The sequence below is a fragment of the Anopheles marshallii genome, chromosome 3 (assembly GCF_943734725.1).
Source record: "Anopheles marshallii chromosome 3, idAnoMarsDA_429_01, whole genome shotgun sequence".
In the NCBI taxonomy this organism is placed as follows: domain Eukaryota; kingdom Metazoa; phylum Arthropoda; class Insecta; order Diptera; family Culicidae; genus Anopheles; species Anopheles marshallii.
This window is the reverse complement of record NC_071327.1, coordinates 44,671,863-44,691,734: the sequence shown is the minus strand read 5'-3', so window position 1 is coordinate 44,691,734 and position 19,872 is coordinate 44,671,863. Positions and strand designations below refer to the sequence as shown.

General features: G+C 39.2%; 1 protein-coding gene across 1 annotated transcript in view; it reads right to left on the bottom strand.

Annotated features, from left to right (window-relative positions):
- Positions 1 to 19,872, bottom strand: part of LOC128713818 (SCY1-like protein 2) — an 80,616-nt gene that overhangs the window by 1,365 nt on the left and 59,379 nt on the right. Inside the window, exons 16-18 of the mRNA XM_053808686.1 lie at positions 19,452 to 19,546; positions 18,022 to 18,087; positions 12,021 to 12,170 (exon numbers count right to left, since the gene is read on the bottom strand). Of these exons, the coding sequence (XP_053664661.1) occupies positions 12,021 to 12,170; positions 18,022 to 18,087; positions 19,452 to 19,546 (311 nt within the window). The remainder of the gene's footprint in view (positions 1 to 12,020; positions 12,171 to 18,021; positions 18,088 to 19,451; positions 19,547 to 19,872) is intronic.

The following is a 19,872-nucleotide window of genomic DNA, read 5'->3' as shown; positions in this document are numbered from 1 at the left end:
TATGAAAATGTTTACAATCGAATGACTTTCATGAAACCATGGAATACGAACGTTCGAAAAGTAGAACTTTTTTGGCGTAGCGCTTTAAAGTTGGATGTTATTTAATTTGTATTCACTGATTGAGGTTGGAAAACGTGATTAAATTTGAAGGTTATTTGTTTTTTTTTTTGCTTCATTGAAGATTTGCTGCTGGCAACGAAATTGCAACGGAAGTGTGTGTTTGGGAATGTGCCAATGATGTGATGTAATTTTTCCAATAGTAACTGATGAGCTGATTCGTGATTAATGTCAACCGATATTAAACCATACGATTTCACGCATGAAAAGTGTTTAAAGAGCAATTGGTCGATAATTATCGTTAATTGGATCTTGATCATGTTGGTAATCGGATTATAGGTCAGGAGGACCATGCCTTCAACAGTGTTGATCACCCGTCGGCGCTATGCATGATTATGGGATGTATGAAACATTCAGTACGGTCCATTTACTATCTGTTAGCACTAAGAAACAAAACACATCGCTCAACAACCGTCGATAGGCATGCAATACTGAAACATTGAATACACAGAGCAGAGTTATTAACCAAACTATTTACGCTTCAGCTCTATACATAGTAATGCCTTTCATTCTTCAACGGGAAAACAGGAACGGCCAGATAGACGAGCAAGCTGAAAACGACCAATGTTTAAGAACAAGCAGTAAATCAGTGAAGGTAATTCAAAACCAAAAAATACTACGAGATTTCAACATAGTTCGGTTGCGGGTCAAGCATCACGACACTTCGAAATGTGTTGTTTGGGGAATTTGTTTGTGTTGAAGATAAGGTTAACCTCGGAAAAATATGATAATTTTTATGCGAAACATGCATTTGATGATCAATATGTAATTGTTGAAGGAAATGTAAATTATGATATAGTGTAAAAACTATGTGTTTTTAGTACATTTTAGTACAACATCGATAAAGGTTCGTTGAATTGATAGCACCTTGCGCATATTTGTCTTCAAGTACCGCTTTATGTTTAGTAATGTGAAATAAATAATTTTTTTTTTACAAAACTCCTGTTAAAGATAACATACATACAATTAACAGTTGTTTGTGCATGTGTATTAAGCGTGATAGTCTTTTGTCTGTAAAACATAGCTGTAGGAACTAATAACATATCTAAAAACATACATAACATTGCATTCAATACAATTCTGACCCTAATTCCGATGTTCCATCAAAGGCCAATCTGTGCATTGGTTGACGAATTATTATGTACACTCTTTAGTACATTATGCTTTTTCTTTGTAAAGGGAGGAGGAGTAGTGGAAAAATGGTATTTTATAAAATACATACTGTATCGAATTGGAGGATATGAAGAGGTTTTTTTGTTTCCAATTGCACTGCACAAGATAGCAGTAGCGCTATAAATCAATTGACAATTGTACTAAAACGGTTGACATAAAAATTGAAGCACAGTAAGTACATTTTTGGTTCCGTTCTCCTGACAACGAGACGATATGTTGTTTCACGGATAAAATGATCAATAAAACAGCGATATTCTACGATGTAACTAAAACCAATAGGAAAGACAGAATGAAATATCCCACCGGTGTGACGGTATGCGTAATTTTGACTCGATCCAATACTAATCTAAACATCCGTACTAAAACAGTACACCAGCAGCGTGTGGCACCAGTACGCTGTCTACTTGAAGATAAGAGCAACTTTCAAACTACGTCATTACAGCGCTATAGGAAAAAAGAAAATTCACGACATCCTGAATGCGTCCGACGCTAAACGTAAATGCGTATGACATGATTGCTACGACTAAAAAGGATGTCTACTAGGTATGTTGTCTACTCTAACCGGCCGGTTAGTTGATTTCCGTTTGCAACCATCGCGGGCCGGATTGGCTAAACATGGCTTACCTCGGAACGCTTCGGTTCACTAGGTTGTCGTAACCGATCACTCGGAGCATCGGAATGAGGGGAAGGGCGTTGGACAAATATGGCTTTTGTTGTGGTGTTGGGTTGTTAGATGCGCGGCGGTGCGTGCTGTCTGTCGGGTGGTTATTTGTTTTATTTATTTTTAAGCACAGATGGATTCAACGGTGGAGTACGTGTGGTTTGGTGTTGATAGTGGCTGGAAACGTTCACCGATCACTCGATTGGTGGTGTGAGGTGGTCGAAAAATGGTCTTGTATTCATCGATCTCAAGGGAATAAAGACGCACGTGCACATACTCACACATACACACATACATTCATATATATATATATATATATATAATATAAAGACATGATGTAGCTATATTCTCTTGTCTGACGGTATGTGGTATGTGGTGTATCGGTGTGTAGGAAGGTGCTTTGACATTTCTTCGCCAGATGGCGCTAATATCCTTTCGCTCTAATCCAGGATTGGACGCTACAGAGCGTTTGTACACTCAGCTGGGGAAACCATTACAGAGGATCTTGTGCATCATGTGTGTATCGTGATGGGGTGTTTATCTTTCTCTATTATCATTATTTCCCCCCTTTGTTTAGATGTGCTTCGGAGGGCAATATAATTAGCGTTAATAGTATTTTAAACAGTCAGTGCTCTTTTAAGGTGCATCCATATTGGATTTATACTTCTAACGATCATTGTCCACGCTAAACAGGGATGATGATCGGGGACGATTTTTAGTAACTTTTTCCAGAACGGATTTGAAGTTTTTGGTGTTCAGTATCTGAAAATATACAGATGATTGTGGTGAACAAACGGGCCGTCAAGCAGATACGTGAGCTGGATGATGAATGTTGGAAGATGAAGCATGCATCACAATGGTGAGTGGAGGTGTGAGTAGAGTTTGGTGATGGTAGTATGAGTGCAAGCAAGGGATGAGCTTAGCAAATGTAACAGAAAGTACCAGTTTTGGAAAGAAAGTAAACACCCGGAGAACCAAAATTAAACAGAACTTGCTATTTAGAGTATTACGAAAACTGATAGGAACTGTACGTGTTTTGTGTGTGCAATGTTGTTTGTAACTAGCGGTACAATTGCTACAGTATTTGTTTACCAGTACAGTACTTTAAATCGATAGATAAGGAAGAGATTGTTTAAAAAAGGAGTGGAAAATTACGGTGTGGTATATGAAGGACTCCATGGAAAAACCGTTGGTGTTGCGAACTCCTAAAGGTTCTACTTGGAAAAGTCTACTGTTTCTACTGATACGATCTTACTTGTTGTGCCTGTGGGGCAGGGATGGTACTAGTTTATCGGGTCGGGTCGAAGATCCGCACTGTCTCTAACGCTACTTTGCGCAAAAGACGATACATTTCTTGTACTGCTCATAACTGTTTCTTGTTCTACATGCACAGCAACACACTCATACACCCAACACGATGATTGCGATACAATCGATGAATTGACGTTCATTTTGTAGTCCTAGCTGCGGTTAGTGGTGAAATTGAACATCGTAGATTTGTGTCCCATGTGTGTTTGATTTGATTAGTTTGATTTTGGTTAGCCATTAGCGATGGTGTTTAATGTTGTTAACAGGTGATAGCCACCGAAAGATTGATTTGTTTCATTATTATTCTACAGCCAGCGTTCAATTCCTTACTCCTAACAATAAACATCGGATGATTGCAGTTAGAAACCGGTGGCTTCACAAAAATGCTCCTAATGCCACTTCTACTCTACGTTGGGGGCGGCACACGTTTAAATGATCCATTTGCTTATGTTTTTGTTCGTTTACCAGTTTGCCCTCTGACGGTTTCTGGTGTTGTTGTTACAGTGGTGTCGTACTTGTTGCATGCTGTGGCTTGTGTACATTGGTGTCTTAGTTATGATTAGAATCATATCATGACGGTTGGAACTGCTGTTCTGTTTTGTTCGTTTTGTTTTTGGCTTCAATTGGTCTAACGATATCGAGTATCATGCAGACAAAGGTATAGATTCTGACAGGTACAGAAAAAGCGACAGTGACAGTGCAGACTTAGTAATGGATTGGTTGTAGTAGTTTGTAACGAGCTACGGAAATGTTACGCAAGTCGCTACAGAATGAACTTCTTCTATTTGTTTCCACAGTCATCTTTTTGACGGTTTCCCGGTTACGACTTGTGCACGTCTTGTTCCATTCTAGCGACATAGTAAGTACTAAGAGATACATTCATTGGGCAGCAGTACCCCGATCCAAGTAGGCGAGATGCATTACTAAGTTTGACGGTGTTAGAGCTACCACCGTTCATGCAACGATTTCGGTCCATACATTTCGGTCCATATACACACACACATACAAGCCATGATGAAAACCAGATAGGTATATGAGAGCATATGTAAAGCGGAAAGTAGCGAGAGAATGTAAGAGATCGAATATGGCGATGTCGGCTTGGGACATTGTCTCGTCTTGGGGAAATTTGAAAACAATAGATCCGAAATTGATTCCAATCCATTCTTCCATTAAACGATGTGCTCGCTTTTTCTGCGTTGCTCGCTCGGTCCTACTTTCCCAATGCCTTCTGTACGGCATCGTCCCAGGTATGGCTTGTAGCTTTTCAGAGCTTAAAGCTTTTGCGCAGATTTTTGATCGCCTTTTTCTGGCTCTTCTGAAAGCTGCGCTGGAAGCTACTAGTTGCGCTGGTATTACGCGAAGCCGGAGCATAGGACAACAGTTCCAATGGCTTGAGGTTGGAAATTTTGGACGACTGCTTGACGACAGTAGACTGTCACGGTTGCGTTGTTGCGAGGGTCGAGATGGATTTAGTTGTTCGAGTTTATATGAAGATTTTGAAATATAAGTATGTTTGTTTTTGTATATTAGCACATACACAGATACACGGACATACACACGCACGGACGCATTAACACAATTGTACAATGTGTCAGTGGAGAGCAGATATAAAAGAAAGAGAAAGAGAAAGAGAGAAAGAGAAAAAGAGAAATCTTTTGTAGGAGAATGTTCGGTATCCAATCGATTCGGTTTTTTTTGTACGCTGTTCTCGTCTTAAAGCTTTCTCGTTCAAAAGCTACATATCTTGTAAGACTGTTTGTGCCATAGGTATGTTTTATTTTCGGTGCTTTGTGTCGTTCTGAACTGTGGTTGTTGTTAAGTGGTGATGATGTTTGACAGTTGACAGTTGTGGTGACTTTAGTGATTTTTTAGTAGCTGTAGTTTTGTTGTTGTGTTGTTTATAGTTCTACATGACATTATCTGTATACTGGTAGTGAGTTGTTATCATCTTCTGGGAAAGCCAAACACGATGCAGTGATAGCGTGCCACAGTGTGGAGCATTGAGTAGCGAAAGCATCCGCTCTATGGTGACTGTTGATGTTTGTAGGAAGATACAGTGTTGGTGTCGTAGTTAGCGGCTTATCTTAGTGGTGCGACGCCACATTCAATGCAGTGTAATTCGTTTTGCGTGCAACGTTTTTCTTTGTGGTTGTTGTTCTGATCGAGTAAATAAACTGTGCTCCAAGCATTTGTTCAAAAGCAAAGTTACGGGCGTACAGTGGAATCGCTGTGTGCTTTTTGTCCGTTAAAGGCGGTGTGCAGCCAAGTTGCTGGCATCGTGGTGCGGGTTTTGTTTATGCAGTGTGCCTCAAGCGCTTAAGTAAATGAAGATTGAGTATGTTGGTGCCAGCTTTGGTGGGTTCACTGAATTATTAAAATTCAAGCAAGGTTTCATAGCATTAGGCGGATTTGTGTTGACGTCAAAAGATCTATAACAAAACTTTATAAAACAAAGCGCGTATGTACAGGAGCAAAAATATATTAAAAACGTACAAAATATGCAAAAAATCTACAAGGCTCATTCCCCGGGGAAAATCTTAAAAAGTACCTGGGAAAAGGTGGCGTGTGCTATTGACAAGAATAATTTTCCATTGTTGCAATCGGTATATACTTTACTCTACGACGTATTGTTTCCACAAAAAGAAAAGAACAATGACAGAAAGGTTCCATTGTACGCTGCCAACCACTGTGAAAAAGTGGTATGAAATGTAGTGTTCCGCAAAAAATTCGAACACAGTTTTGGCAAGTTTGACAGATTTCTTTTGGGGGTTGTTGCTACGTTTGGGTGAGCATAGAAGATTGTTTTTATTCGCATCAGCCATAAGCGATCATGTTTTTCATTCTTTGGCCGAATCTTGGAGAGTATACAGATTGGTTGTCTTTAACGATTGAAACGCTGATGCGAGTCTGTTTTACCTTTGATACCACGCCATGTTGTCTCGTAGCACCGTCTCGAGGGAGCACTGGCTAGTGGAAAAATGACATACACAACATATTTTCAATGCCATCGTAAGGCTTATACCCAATTCCGCTTTCACTTTGCGTAAAATTCTACTCTCGGGGTTCCCATATAACAGATGGAGTGAGATTAGATGGTGCCATGGGTATGGGTCATCACGTCGCGAGGCGTCTGAGTAATTGCACAGGGGACCTGGCAGCTACCGTAGGCAATGCGAATAAAATGTTCATTCGCAAGAAAATGAAATTTTCATCCAACTGTGGAGTACAACGTTTAATCTGATTACAGACAAACATAAAATGGTTGCTCAGCGTTGTACCATGCGTGTTGCGCCCGTACAATATCGTTTTATGGAGCTTTTAGATAGCGGGGCAGATTAAAGAGCATCAGGGAAAAGCTGCTATTGTTATTGTTTTCTTTTGTGATTGTTTGCAACAGCTGATGATGAATATTCAGCCAAAAATCCTGCCCAATTGGCATTTATTTATTTGTGTTTTAACTGCGATGCGTTAGTTTAAAGGGAGTAAGCACCGGTTACTTTAACATTTCCAACGCAGGTTATACCGTTGCGCAATTTCAGCACAGAAGGATTAAGGAGCAAATGATTTGGTATTCATTTGTATTCGGGTACACAATGCGCATACACAGTGTATATTTAGATACGGTACGGAAGGCACAGTCACCGATTGGATAGGAATTTCACGGATAAATTGAGCCGAAACCCGTACACCGATAGGAGTGTGTAAAATTGGTACAAAACCTTCAAACAAGAGGCAAACAACTGGCCGACTGGCGGTCTGATACAGGTGGAAGGATATGGACGGAAATGAGAACAAATGACAACCATCAAGAAATATGGCCGCTCTGCGAGGGTCGCAATCCGTACGATGGGACTTACCACCGCGAACAAGAGCAAAGGGGCCAAACTCACGTAGCACATATGCAACATACCGCTAGCGCGCGTTACGTGTATGTAGCGCCGTAATACATCAAACTGGATTAGAACCGCAGCCTCGTAATGAAATACTAAAGCCATGCTCGTTGCCGGTGCGCTACTTCCACCTGTGCGTGTGCTGGAAGCGGAATGAGAAACCGGAAGCAGCTATCGATGCCAGTAGACCTGTGTTAAAGCGTGTATGGAGGGAGGTGCAGTGCCACTGATTCGATTTGTATTGTGTACAGTTGTGCATAGCGGTGAGCAGAGTGGTGATACGCTCGTTGACGCGCACATTCGATGCGCGTGAATATATGTGTGTGTGTGTGTGTGTGTGTGTGTGTGTATGTGTGGGCTCAGGTGTTGCATGCAAAGTGACGTGCAAATCCATGCCGAATCGTTTTTCACTACACCCACACTGAGCTGTGCAACATGTGTTTGTTTGTGTGGGAGGCAGGAACCTGTGTGGAGTTTCTGATGGGTGTTTGGTTTTATGTCTCCTTTATAATTAATTAAATATTCACCAGGGTAACTGAAACACACAAAAAAGGGAAAACCAACGAAGGGCGTAAAATGAACAGTTTAATTATTGTTTGTTTTTATGCTTTAGTGTTATGAAAAATTATATGATTCATTAGCTTTACCGCAAATTAGTACAATAGAATGAAGAATTCTGGGTTTTGTAAAAAAAACTTATGAAGCTGCCTGGTCTTTCGTTCAGTCAGTGGAGACGCATGGTCACGTGTTGGTTTAATGGAGACGCATGGTCATACGTTCGATGAGTCGAACCACTTGTTAGGTTTGATGTACAGAAACTCTAAACACAAGTTCAAAATCAAACAAATAACGCATATCATAATATAAAAAAACATAATATCCGTATATACAATAATAGCGTCCAAAATGTGTCAAACGAAATTTGCTGAAAAATAAGATAATTTCTTTAACTATAATCCATTTCACTGTACGATAAACGCTCGATAACTCGTACTTCATAACGGCATCAATATAACTGAATGATGCATATTTATATATGAAAATAAATTAACATCCTTATCGAAAACATATTTGATGGATGATAAATCGATAAGAGTATAATCAAAATTAATATAAAATATGATACTTAAATAATGAATGCTAAACGAGTTGTGCTGACTGAGTTACATAACAAGCTACCTTGTTTACAGTACTCAGCATGCAGATTAATAAAATAAAATTGGTCAGGAAATAATGTTGGTAAACGTGGTTATGGTCTGATACGTCGAATAACTTGACTCGACCGAGAACAAAGGCAGCAGATGAATTTTTTAGTAGGGCGATAGTGTTGTGGTTCTTGCAATGCAGTAATAGTACAGCTGCTATAGGTACGTTTGGCAAACGGAAATAGCAATCATACCATTGCAGAAATGTTCAAATGGTTTTGTGGAAATTTCCCTTGGAGTTTTCTGTGTAGAAATATTTGTTTATATCGTTTGACAGATAATGTGCAGCAGCATTGTGAATGAAGTATTGTTGTGAGCGGTTTGAGGGTTGAAAATCATATACAAAATGAATTATTGTAGAATTTGTTTCAGGTTGTTGAAGATAAAAAATAAACCGTAATTTTCAGATGAAATTTTTGAATGTGAGGAGTTATAATATATGGAATTGTATGGAATTGTACAACAATGAATTTTGAAAGGATATGAGAGGATCATCTAAATTTAGAGAGCTATATATATATAGTGACAAAAATAACATATAATAAGAAGATTTAAAAAATATATAAGGCAAATTATGTTAAGGAATGCGAGGACTCCGGGAAACTAATGGTGATTTTTAGCAGAAGCACGAACAGCCAAAATAAAATCCGAATATAATATTTTTTTTTTGTAAAAGAAGCATAAGCATCTCACACGATTAGTAGCGAAAAACCCAAAGCTCATTAGGTAAGACTTAGGTTGACTTAGACGGACTTCTTAAACATTCTCATTCATCATTGCAAAGATAGGATGCATCTCTGATAGTATTAGAGGCAAATCTGTAATATGAGGTTTGTAATAAAGTATACTACAACAAGATCATTATTGATTCCCGGGCAGAGAATGGTAACGATGACTCAAATGCTCTAAAGTAAAACAAACACAACTTTGTACAGCACAGATGAGTGTTGTGCGAACGGATCACATGTTAATTGGATGATAGTTTATGGTGTAATTAATTGCGACAAAACTCTGTGGAACCGATCTGGAGGCTTAATGCTATTATCATTTGATATTACAGCTATAGGTGGAAGGCAAACACAGAGCCATCGTTCTATTTTTGTCGATTGTTGTGTTTCTTGTATTTGTAACTTTAGCGACTTTATATTTACTTTTATCAACATAAATAAAAAAAGAAGATAAATCCTACAGCACGATGTGATACATCGAAACATCGACACATTTAGCAAAGCTCGCACAACGTTGTTCGAAGATAGCCACAATACAGAAAGGCGAATAAAGGTAAGTTTGGATAGTTGGTATTTAAAACCGCAGGCGTGTGTGTATATATTCATAGCATTCAGTATAGTAGGAAGATGAGGACAGTTTGAAAGCTTTTCAAACATAAACGTTTGACAACTTTACCGTAGACTTAGCAAACAATGCACACTACAGCTTAACCGTACGGTAACATTAACAGGAAAATTTGTGTAACCTTTGTTGACAGTTTGACAATGATAAATGTTGAATAGATGCATCCACTGTGACAAGGCATGATCATGGCAATTTGTCTATTACTAACAGAGACAAACATAATTATTTATACAGTTGGACGCTTTTAGTAACGTGCAAACCTTTTTCTAGCTGTGAGGTAGATAGAGAAGTATATAATTACACATTGAACATGTTGTACACAAGCAAAACTAGAGATTAGTTCATTGGATAGGGATAGTGAAAGGAGAAAGAGCTCTGATAGAATTAAGTTTTCAGAAAGGTAGGAAAACAGTGAGAAAGATTTAATCCCATAGCAATCGATAGGGATAGAAACACGAAGCCACTAACTGTTCATTAATAGACACTGTTTTTGAGGGGTTCGTACTTTTTGTTCCATCATTATAATATTGATTTAAGGAATTGTTACTGCACTTCAATGACTATTACTCCTTAAATTCTGAACTTGTATGATGATAAAGAAATTTAATGTCATGACCATATATTTTTAGCAGCTATAATGAAGCGTTGAATGCTTCACTGTATTAATATATTAAATTAATCGCGCATCCTTGACAGAAATTTAAACACATAACAAATGTTGTATGATGATTTCTGTCCATTATATGCCGAAATTTGTTCAACAGTAATATAACTTATCACTAGCCAATTAGAGCATTTGTTACTGTAAACGTTACGAACAGTTTATCAATGTATAATCTAGCACACATACACACATACGCACTCTCTCACATTCATTAAACACATACATTTGCCCACAACGCACGGGCACAGAAAAACAGGATAAATTACAAGAAGGGAACACATACATTCAACACCCACCAGTCTTATCGTTAACCATTGTTGGTGGTGAGCCCACCAGCACCATCGTTTGGCCGATGATTTGTCGACGAAGGTTACCAACTAGCCCACGAATGATCGTTGTACTTATCGTTATACTTACGTGGTCGGGAATGTATGTACGCCATGTCTAACAGATGGCCGTTGCATGTTATCGCTTATTTAAACTTTCTACTGTCCAATTGCGACGGAAACGCTTAGTTATGCAATAAAAACCGTTCGTTACTAAACACTCAAATCTGCCCGGGATTACAATGAGAATGTTGTAGAGTTTGTCTTAAACTGTCATAACGTTAATATCCGAGGGCGCATTCGTTAGCGGTATGACGCATTAATATGTATCTTCATGTTTACCTATCTTGCATTTGCTGTTGTGAATGTGTAACGTATTTATCTTCATTTTAATTCTTACATTGTTACTTTATGAATTATTTCTCGTTTGCGCCTCTTCATTATTGCCTTTTTTGCCGAAAATTTACGGGGTGTTTTATTCGTGTAATTATTGTATTCGTTTGATTGTTTTCGTTTGCATAATGTGCGATTGTTGCAAGCTTGTGTATGCATTTTGGGTAGAAAATTAATAATGAAAACAGTCTGCGCAATCCAAATAAATGATTTAGACGAAAAAAGGTGCACTCGTTTCGGTTACGTGAAGAAAATACAATAAGAAAACGTGCCAATGTTCGGTATCTGGTTATCGTTTAAAATACAATGAAGAAATAAATGGAGAAGAATGCTATCAATTTAAAAAAAAACACTACATCAATGACAATTCAAATACGTTAACCAAAACAAACAGATTTTCCAAGAAACAAGAATAACAATGAAAATGAGTGAAACGCATACGTAAATTTACGCCAATATAGCTATAACGAAGAATTATTAAGCAAAATGATTGATTTTCTGCCAATGAGTAAAACAGAAAACAGAGAAACATAACATTATATAAATAATAGGCATATTTTATGATGGCAGAAAAAAGAACCTTTTGAATAAAAAAAGCAATGAATTAAACAAATTGAATGCGATGAAGATATGGTAAGGACGGTGGATGAAAATGTGATTGCGATCGTGAGCAAATGATGGTGAGTGTTGCGCGTGGAATGCGTGTGAGTGAACCTGCGATCATATGAACATATGTGCAAAGTGTTGTTGGGTGTGCGAACGTGGTTCGGGAGTTGTATGCGGTGTGTCTTAACGGCTAAACGTAATATTTAGTGACGGACACTTTCGTACATAATTATTTCGAGTCTGACTACTAGAATTTCCATTGAAAAGAGACTGTTGAACCGGACTTGCGGCACCGGAGCCACCATAACCAGTCAGTTGTCTTACCATGCCGGAACCGAGCTGTTGGAGCAGACCGGAACCGGAACCGAGCGGTCCGGACGAGAGCACGGTCGAGGTACGACGGCTCCGGATCGATTGCATGCTCGACGACAGTAGGAACGGAACACTGCTCGAAGTGTTCGGCATCGAGCCTCCCTGCGGTACGTTGCAATCCATGGTCGGGTGTAAGGTGTAGGTTGAACCAGGCCGTGCCAGAATGTCCCCAATGATGATAGAGACATGAGAGAAGAAAAACATCGACAGGAAAGGAAGGAAAAAAGAGAAGAGAAATGTGAAATGCAATTAGTGGTTGTCAATTTTGGTTCGGTGGAGTGTTTTTTCCACGCTGTTGTCACGGGTCATTTGCCTCCCGTCCCGTCAGGGTGTATGAGCACTGGCAGGGTTGGCCAATTGCGCACACCTTCCATTTGCTCGTTTTTTTTCGTTTCGTTTGTTTCTATTCCGTGGGTGGTAAAAACTGTCATCGGCAGGCGTGTTTTATTGCTTGATTGGACGATGTGGGTTGTGATAAGTATACTGTTTCCAGCTTCGTTCCATTGTTATTTGGTACCGAACGATAAAATGGCGGGCATTTGGTAGGCACTTTATGTTTCAATATATGCACAAGGGTGCTTAGATTTTATGGACTGTGCGTTTTAAAGTGTATTATAAATTGTACTAAATGCCAATGTTTGTCTTTCATAGATAGTTTGCCATACTCTGTGTACTTAATATGTACTAAAGGTCAATGTCTGTCCTTATAGATGAGTAGCCTTAGAATGAGTCTAAAATTAGGAAAAATGTAGTATTAGAGACAACGATTTACATATTTTTTAGTACTTCACATTACCAAGAGTATATTAACAGTAATAACAAACGACCTGCACAATGACAGTTTTTACTATTTTCACTAATGCACCCAGCTACGGTACGATAAATGGTTTAATTTTATTAAATTTAAAAAAAATAATTAAATAGCATAGTTAGATCAAAACTGTGCCGATAGTGTTTTCAATTGGATAATGTAGTAATGTGGTATAAAAATATGTAAAAAAATAAAGAATCGAAATTGGCTTTACTAGTAGCAAGCCACGTACCTTTAAATGATGGAATGATTCGAAAATTATACTTATTTTACATTTATTACATATAAAACAAAAACAAAAAATAGATCCGTCTCTAGTTGCACCTAGAACGAGGTAAGTAAGCACAGATAAATGGTAGCAGTACGCGAGCGGTTGTCCAGCTTCACTTTACAGCCAATAATAGTCAATGCAGTGTATTCGAAACTAAAAAAATGTTACAAACGACACAATAAACAAACCTCAGATACATTAAAAAAAAGTACGTATGAAAAGCATCCACCTGATCTGATTCCTGACAAAAGCAAACCACCATAGGACAGGAGAACATTAAAGCTGCTCATCACGTTCTGCACACTTTCTTGATGCAAATGCGTTCCTTTTTTTGCGTAACAAGTTTCGGTAATGGAATGGATTGTTGGCAAGGGATTAGGGAAAGAGCAAACGAATACGTTGTGACGTGTTGCAAGAAGTGATGTGGCACAGAAAATGGCAACGAACAGAGATCCGAGCCAGCCGAGCTACGAGTACTGTTTGTTTGCATAAAGGAGTTCTGCCAAACTCTCGTCGGGCAAAAACCAAATGCAAACGTTACACCGGTACACACAAGGAAAGAATGAACGGCCGGGATCGGGTAATTCAGGTGAACCCGCAAGTTTCAACACTACGTCACGAATAGAAATCTTACAAAAATAGTACCCGTTTGGTTGCAGCAAGCAAACAGCATCCTTCCGTTGATAGCGGTTTGAACAGACAATAGAAGCAGTACGGGTTGATAACAGCATATCCTCGCATATACAAAGGATAATAGTTTTAGAAGAAAAGTGATTTCCGGCGGAAAGGATAAAAGTAAAACAAACACTAGTACTGTAGTGGCAGTAAGGGATTCGGCCAAGAAAACTTCATCGCCATGGTTTGCGATGGAGTCACCTACTCGGAAGAAAAGTACTGCGAGTCGAAAGATAGTCCAGGTGAATGAATGTGTAACCAAGCTTGCCTGCAGGATATGCTGCGCAAAGACAAACAATGGAAAATATTTTTCATCGGATGCGGAACCTTCAGCGGCTCTGAAGCCCTGATAAGCCCGTACGTTGCATATCCCTTCGCTAGAAAGGGGTAGGAAAAGAAAATGAGTCGGATGTGGTATTGATGGTGTGGAAGTGGTTGGAAAATTCCGGGGAAAACAAAAACTCTTCTACCAAAGTACGAAATGTTGAACCCACAGGATGCAGAAGTTCGATCCCGGACGGGCCGGTTTCACGGAGGTATATTAACGCATACGCTAGAATATTGTAGGAAACGCAGCTACGGTTACGGCACACGATAACAAGAAAACAAGAATTACAGATAGATAGTACTCACGATCATGCTCCGTGCAAGCTAAAGAGTCAAACGGGAAGAAAAGCGTATATTTGTTTCTGCTCATCTTTCGATTCGAGTTGGATTGATACGATACGGATAATGGTTGTTTGAGTGGTACGAATGTTTACTAGCCCGCGTAGTACAACGTATGCGCCAAGTGCATGACAGCATGACTGATGATAGTGTCAGTGTGTTTGAGTGGCCCATCTTTCGCTTTTGTTTGGTTTCTGATTGATTGTTGTTGTGTATGCTGCGTGCGATTGCTTGTGCGGTTTGGAACACACCTGTGTCGGCAGGTGATAGCGTGTGTGTGTGCCTTGATTACGAATGATGTGGTTTTAATTTTGTTGATTGTATTAGAAAAAATAATGCTCTTCCCGAATAGCCTTTTCCTATTGATAGTAAGCAAAGCTTATTGAAACAAGCTTTTTTTGTGTGAAACAATTTTTGTACCAAATTTCATACAATGGAAGCTTAATATTTCTTCATTGGCTTATACATGGACAACAGTTTGTGAAAGATGTTTTTATGTTTAATACACAACCTCATGTTTAAGTTTAAACAAACTGCATTTAGAAATAGTCAGATATAGTAGTAAATATAGTAATCAAAATAAATGCTGTCCTAAATATAGCTTTTATGGCTGATTAGAAACTATTTTAAACAACGATTAAATAATTGTGTAATTCCATTGCATAATTTGGGTAATTTCGTACCAAAAATGACTCGAATCTGAAAAAATATCACAACACATGGCACTTAATTTGAAAATACTGTACTGTTTTCATTATTGTTAGCTTAGATATTTCAGTAAAATAGAATCACGTAACAGAAACGAATAAACGCAATCGAACTTAAAATGAAAGCAGTACTTTAATCGAATAGATCTGAAAAGACTCTTTTGTTAGGTTTAAAAATGAAATTTGAGTAAGAGTACATTTTTACAGGTTAAATAACAATATAATGAACGCATTCAGTTTTAACAGACATATAGAGAAGATCAATCGTTAATTAAAAAAGAAACGAATGCAAACCACAAATAAAGCTCAAACAGACGAACGAAACGAGTACAATAAATGTAAGCGGACGTCACAGGACAGTAACTCGAAGCAAAACCATTTTAGCCGACAAGAGAAACAAGCGAACGTTGAAAACAACTTATAAATTGTGTAAAATATATCATAAAAACGTATTAAAGTAATGCAAGCGTAGAGAAACTTTATCGGAGTTCAGAGTTAAATGAGTATGAGCAATAGGGCAGCGATAAAAGCATTTGAGAAGTGAAATTAAACAGAAAATATCAGTATGGTATGCAAATAGGTTCGAGAATCATTAGAACGACGCAGAGCCGTTTAAGATTGAACGACTCGTTCCAAGTGGAGAGAGAAAAGGTAATTATAAATTTAAAATTTGGCAGTACTGCCCATTTGATTTCAGTAAATTTCAATCACATTTGTGTAAACAAATTGAAAAGAAATTGTAACAAATTGTAAACAAAAAATTACATTACGCACACAGAAGTGGGAGTAGCAAAAAGTGGATGGAATCGAGAAAAGCAAATAACAAATATCGTACAATGATAAGAGCGGTTGACCTCACTGACCTGACCTGAATATTTAAAAGAGAAAAATCCAAACGAATGATAAATTTTTATAAAAACCAGAGTGTGGTGATCAAATCGTTTGAGGGTGACCAAAAGGATTGGAAAACTTATCAATATGATGATGGGAGTGCAATTACCAGTAATACCATAAGTAAACACTTGAGAGGCTGATGTTGTTTGGTATTATCGTGAAAATTCCCATACGTTTTATGTTGATGCCTTTATTTGATAATGAAATGTATTGTTCATTTAACGCTCCCTACATATCTCAGTTAGAATTAAAAGGCTTTATACAGAGTTAGAAGCTGAAAATGATGCTACCCACAGCTTACCAAGTACTACATTGTGTGCAGCGGTCTAAAATAAGTGCACAGCTTCACGTAGGGTAAAATCTGTCGCAAAATCGTGTTTGTGGTTTTGTTTTTCGAGACACATTCTGTTTCAGTACCGTACGGTACTGTATTGTACCACTCGCGCTCTCACGTCCCATTGTAAAGCACTAGTGAATGTTGTCGCGAAAACAACAACAAAAATGTATACCACCATAGAAGCCATCATAGAGCATAGCATAGCACAGATCGTTATCGACGGGACAAAAGTAAAACAGAATGCAAGCCAGAAAGGACAACCACAGGGGTAAAATAGGAAAAAAATGTGAGCAAGCTAACATTTTCCGGCCAAATGCCAACAGGTGGCTTCTGTTCAACAGGTTAGGTGTGAGTAGCTTTATGCGCCTTTATGTGGAATGTGCACCGGAAAAAAGCAGCTCAACAAAACTGACAACGAGCAAAAAACGACAACGGAAGTGAGAAACGGGAAAAACAAAGTGAAATGGTGTTGTTTTTTTGTTTTTTTTTTTTGTGGGAGCAGTAAACGTTATCTATGTGATGCAGTAAAAGTGACGATGATGCACTGATGCATAAAAAAGTAGGGTTCTTTTGTTTGGTTGTCTGTTTTTTACTGTTTTGTTCCGAGCGCAACACGTGAAGCACACTGCTGTGAAGTTAGGAAAATGGCTTTTTGCCCAGAAAAGGAGAAAAAACAACTCATCACATCTAATCAATCAATCGTCTGAGAAGGGAGCTGTGGATGAACGTTAAAAGCCATGGATTGTAAGATAATTGCCGACACGTAAAACCTAACTCTCGTCAGACTAATTGGTAGGGGGTGAGGGCGGGGGGCGGTATGCAGGAAAGTAAGATCAAGTTATTTCGTTACATAATAGCACAAGGGCAAGGAATGTTGGGAAAATGGCCAAGGGATGTTTTTTTTGCGGTAGAAGTTAATTTCTGGAAGCATCTTGAACATAGTCAACACCACACGGAACATAGGAGAGCACTCCGATTGGCACATTGATGCGGACGTACAGAAACACATACACAAGGAAACAGAGCAAAAAGAAGCAAGCATCAAGCATGGAAAAGTCACATTAAGGTGGACAGCGCACAGTGGACATTGTAAGACACAACAGTAATAACGCATCAGCCAACGAACTAGACTGTGACGACATGTGTGCAAGGCGACAGTCAGCACGGCCGTGTAAAGATTTTGCAAGTTTTTGAAAAAACGAACATTTACGGCATGGCATGGAGCCGACACCGAACGAGACAAAAAATGCAAACACACGTTCAAGTGCAATATAAGACATACACCGATCGCACCGATCATCACATGCGAATGGAATGGTGTGCGATGAGAAAACATTCCCACCTATCTCACTTATCGAGCGAATCTTATGTTGGTAATAACTTGATCGCAAAAAACACACACAAATACATTCTCAGACACAGACGTGCATGCCAAAGACGGACGAATGAAGCCACGCAGGTGTGAAGAAATGTTAACAAAATTACAACATGACGTGACGTGAAGGTCCTCAAGAAACAGCCAGAACAGGCAGACGAACAGTGTGCTCATTCATTCACTTCATCGTCTATTACATGCGCTCTCTTAAACTTACTACGTAAGCGGATGAGGAAGGCACAGAAAGGCTCGACCCGGAGCCTCCTCGAGCGCTGAAAGCCTGCTACAGTAGATGGAAAATGGAAAAGTAGCATGTTGACGGATCGGCACCGAACCCATCGGGCGGTCGGGAACGATCATTCGGATGATCCCGGCCGAAGATATGGAAGAAACAAAGCGCAGAAGATGAGAAGCACGTCGGAAGTTTACAGATATCATGTATGAAACAAAAGAAACAGAGAGCATTTGGTTTTGATAGGAGAGAAGAGAGAAAACAGAAATGGAAACTTTATGTTAGTTTATGCTGTTACAGCGATCGTTAGCGATGTGATAGAACGTTCTTTATCGATCTCATATCAAATACACCGCCAGGACTGTGGCGGCGTAGCCTGTGCAAATTGCAACGTCATGATGTCTAATGAAGTGTGTATCGTGCGACCGCAATGAGTGACCCTTTTGTGAAGGGTAGCGTACAGCGTGTGATTGATTACACGATGGGAAGGACTGTTTGGAAACTCATTAGCCAATTATCGTGCGACGGAAGCTCTGTCCACTTGAGCTGTAGGAGTCTATTATGGTACGACCGTACGCGAACATATTGTTTGTGAAGCGAGCTGTGTGTATACTTGAGATGTAATGTTAATTAAACTATTGAGTTCAGTTCCGATATGGCTTACATACACAGGGCGCATAGAAATTACATTACTCTGAAGTAAATAAAGTTTGTACATCGTCGCTATTGACAGAATGCTTTTGGGGACAATGTAGAAAGCAACATGTTATCATGTTTGTCTTTGCAGGACAATAGTCAGTGTCACTTTGGTATGGAACTGTAAATTTGTTTGACCTTTTCGTAACAATTATACACATGTTTAAGTATGGTTGCGAATTTTTGGGCTGTCGTTGGTTTCACACACAGACACCGTTCATGTGCTTTTAATTAATTGAAATAAGTCTACTGTTTATAGTTGAAGTCTGAGAATGCAGACAAGGTAGTCTGTGAGTCCACTCTACTGATTAACCGTATTCGCGGTATGCTTTGTAGGCCTATGATGATTTGACTATTTATGAGCATAGTAGAAATTCAATTGCTTTACTATATGAATATTATATAGCAAATGACGATTATAGAACAGCAACAGAGTGTTGGCGTGTATGCATGTACGTGAGAGAGAAAGATCGAGAGTATGATAGCAAAGAGAAACAGAAATAAGGCACTAGGCATTACAGCTGGCAGTATTACTAATGCAGCTATACGCTACTTGGGCTATTTGGATGCTACTTGTTGGCGTGTTGGGTTATTCACTTTTATTCCAATACTCTTCTCGACTACGCGAAAAGTACTACAAAGATACACGCACACACACGGACATACGCACGCTACAACAGGGTGATGATAGGTTTGCAGATCGACCACTTGCTACTTACAGTCGGTGGTGACAGATTGATGTTGGAGCCACGTCGTTCCTGCGGACCAATGCTCGAGTGTCGTCGTATCGGTAGCCCTCCGCCCGGGGTTCCACCTGCAACGGGGAAAGAATAAGTAATGCAAACACCAAAACCAGTGAGAAACACACGGAAGCTGAGCTGGACCGAACGATAGAGCTTATGCCCTAAGCCTATTTTATCCTTTAAGTGGGCGCCGGTTAAAGTTCACCGCAATGAGTGCAACTGGAGTATGACACTATGGCATGACCGAAGTTGTTGGTATCCTGTACGGTGTCGATGAGCAAGCCTTGAGGTTTTCATGTGCTTCAGTCAGCTAACTCAAACATCAACTCAAAGCTGCTAAATTCTCAAGACGATAGCCAAGTTCCACGCGACGAAGCAAGGAACATTGATAATTTAT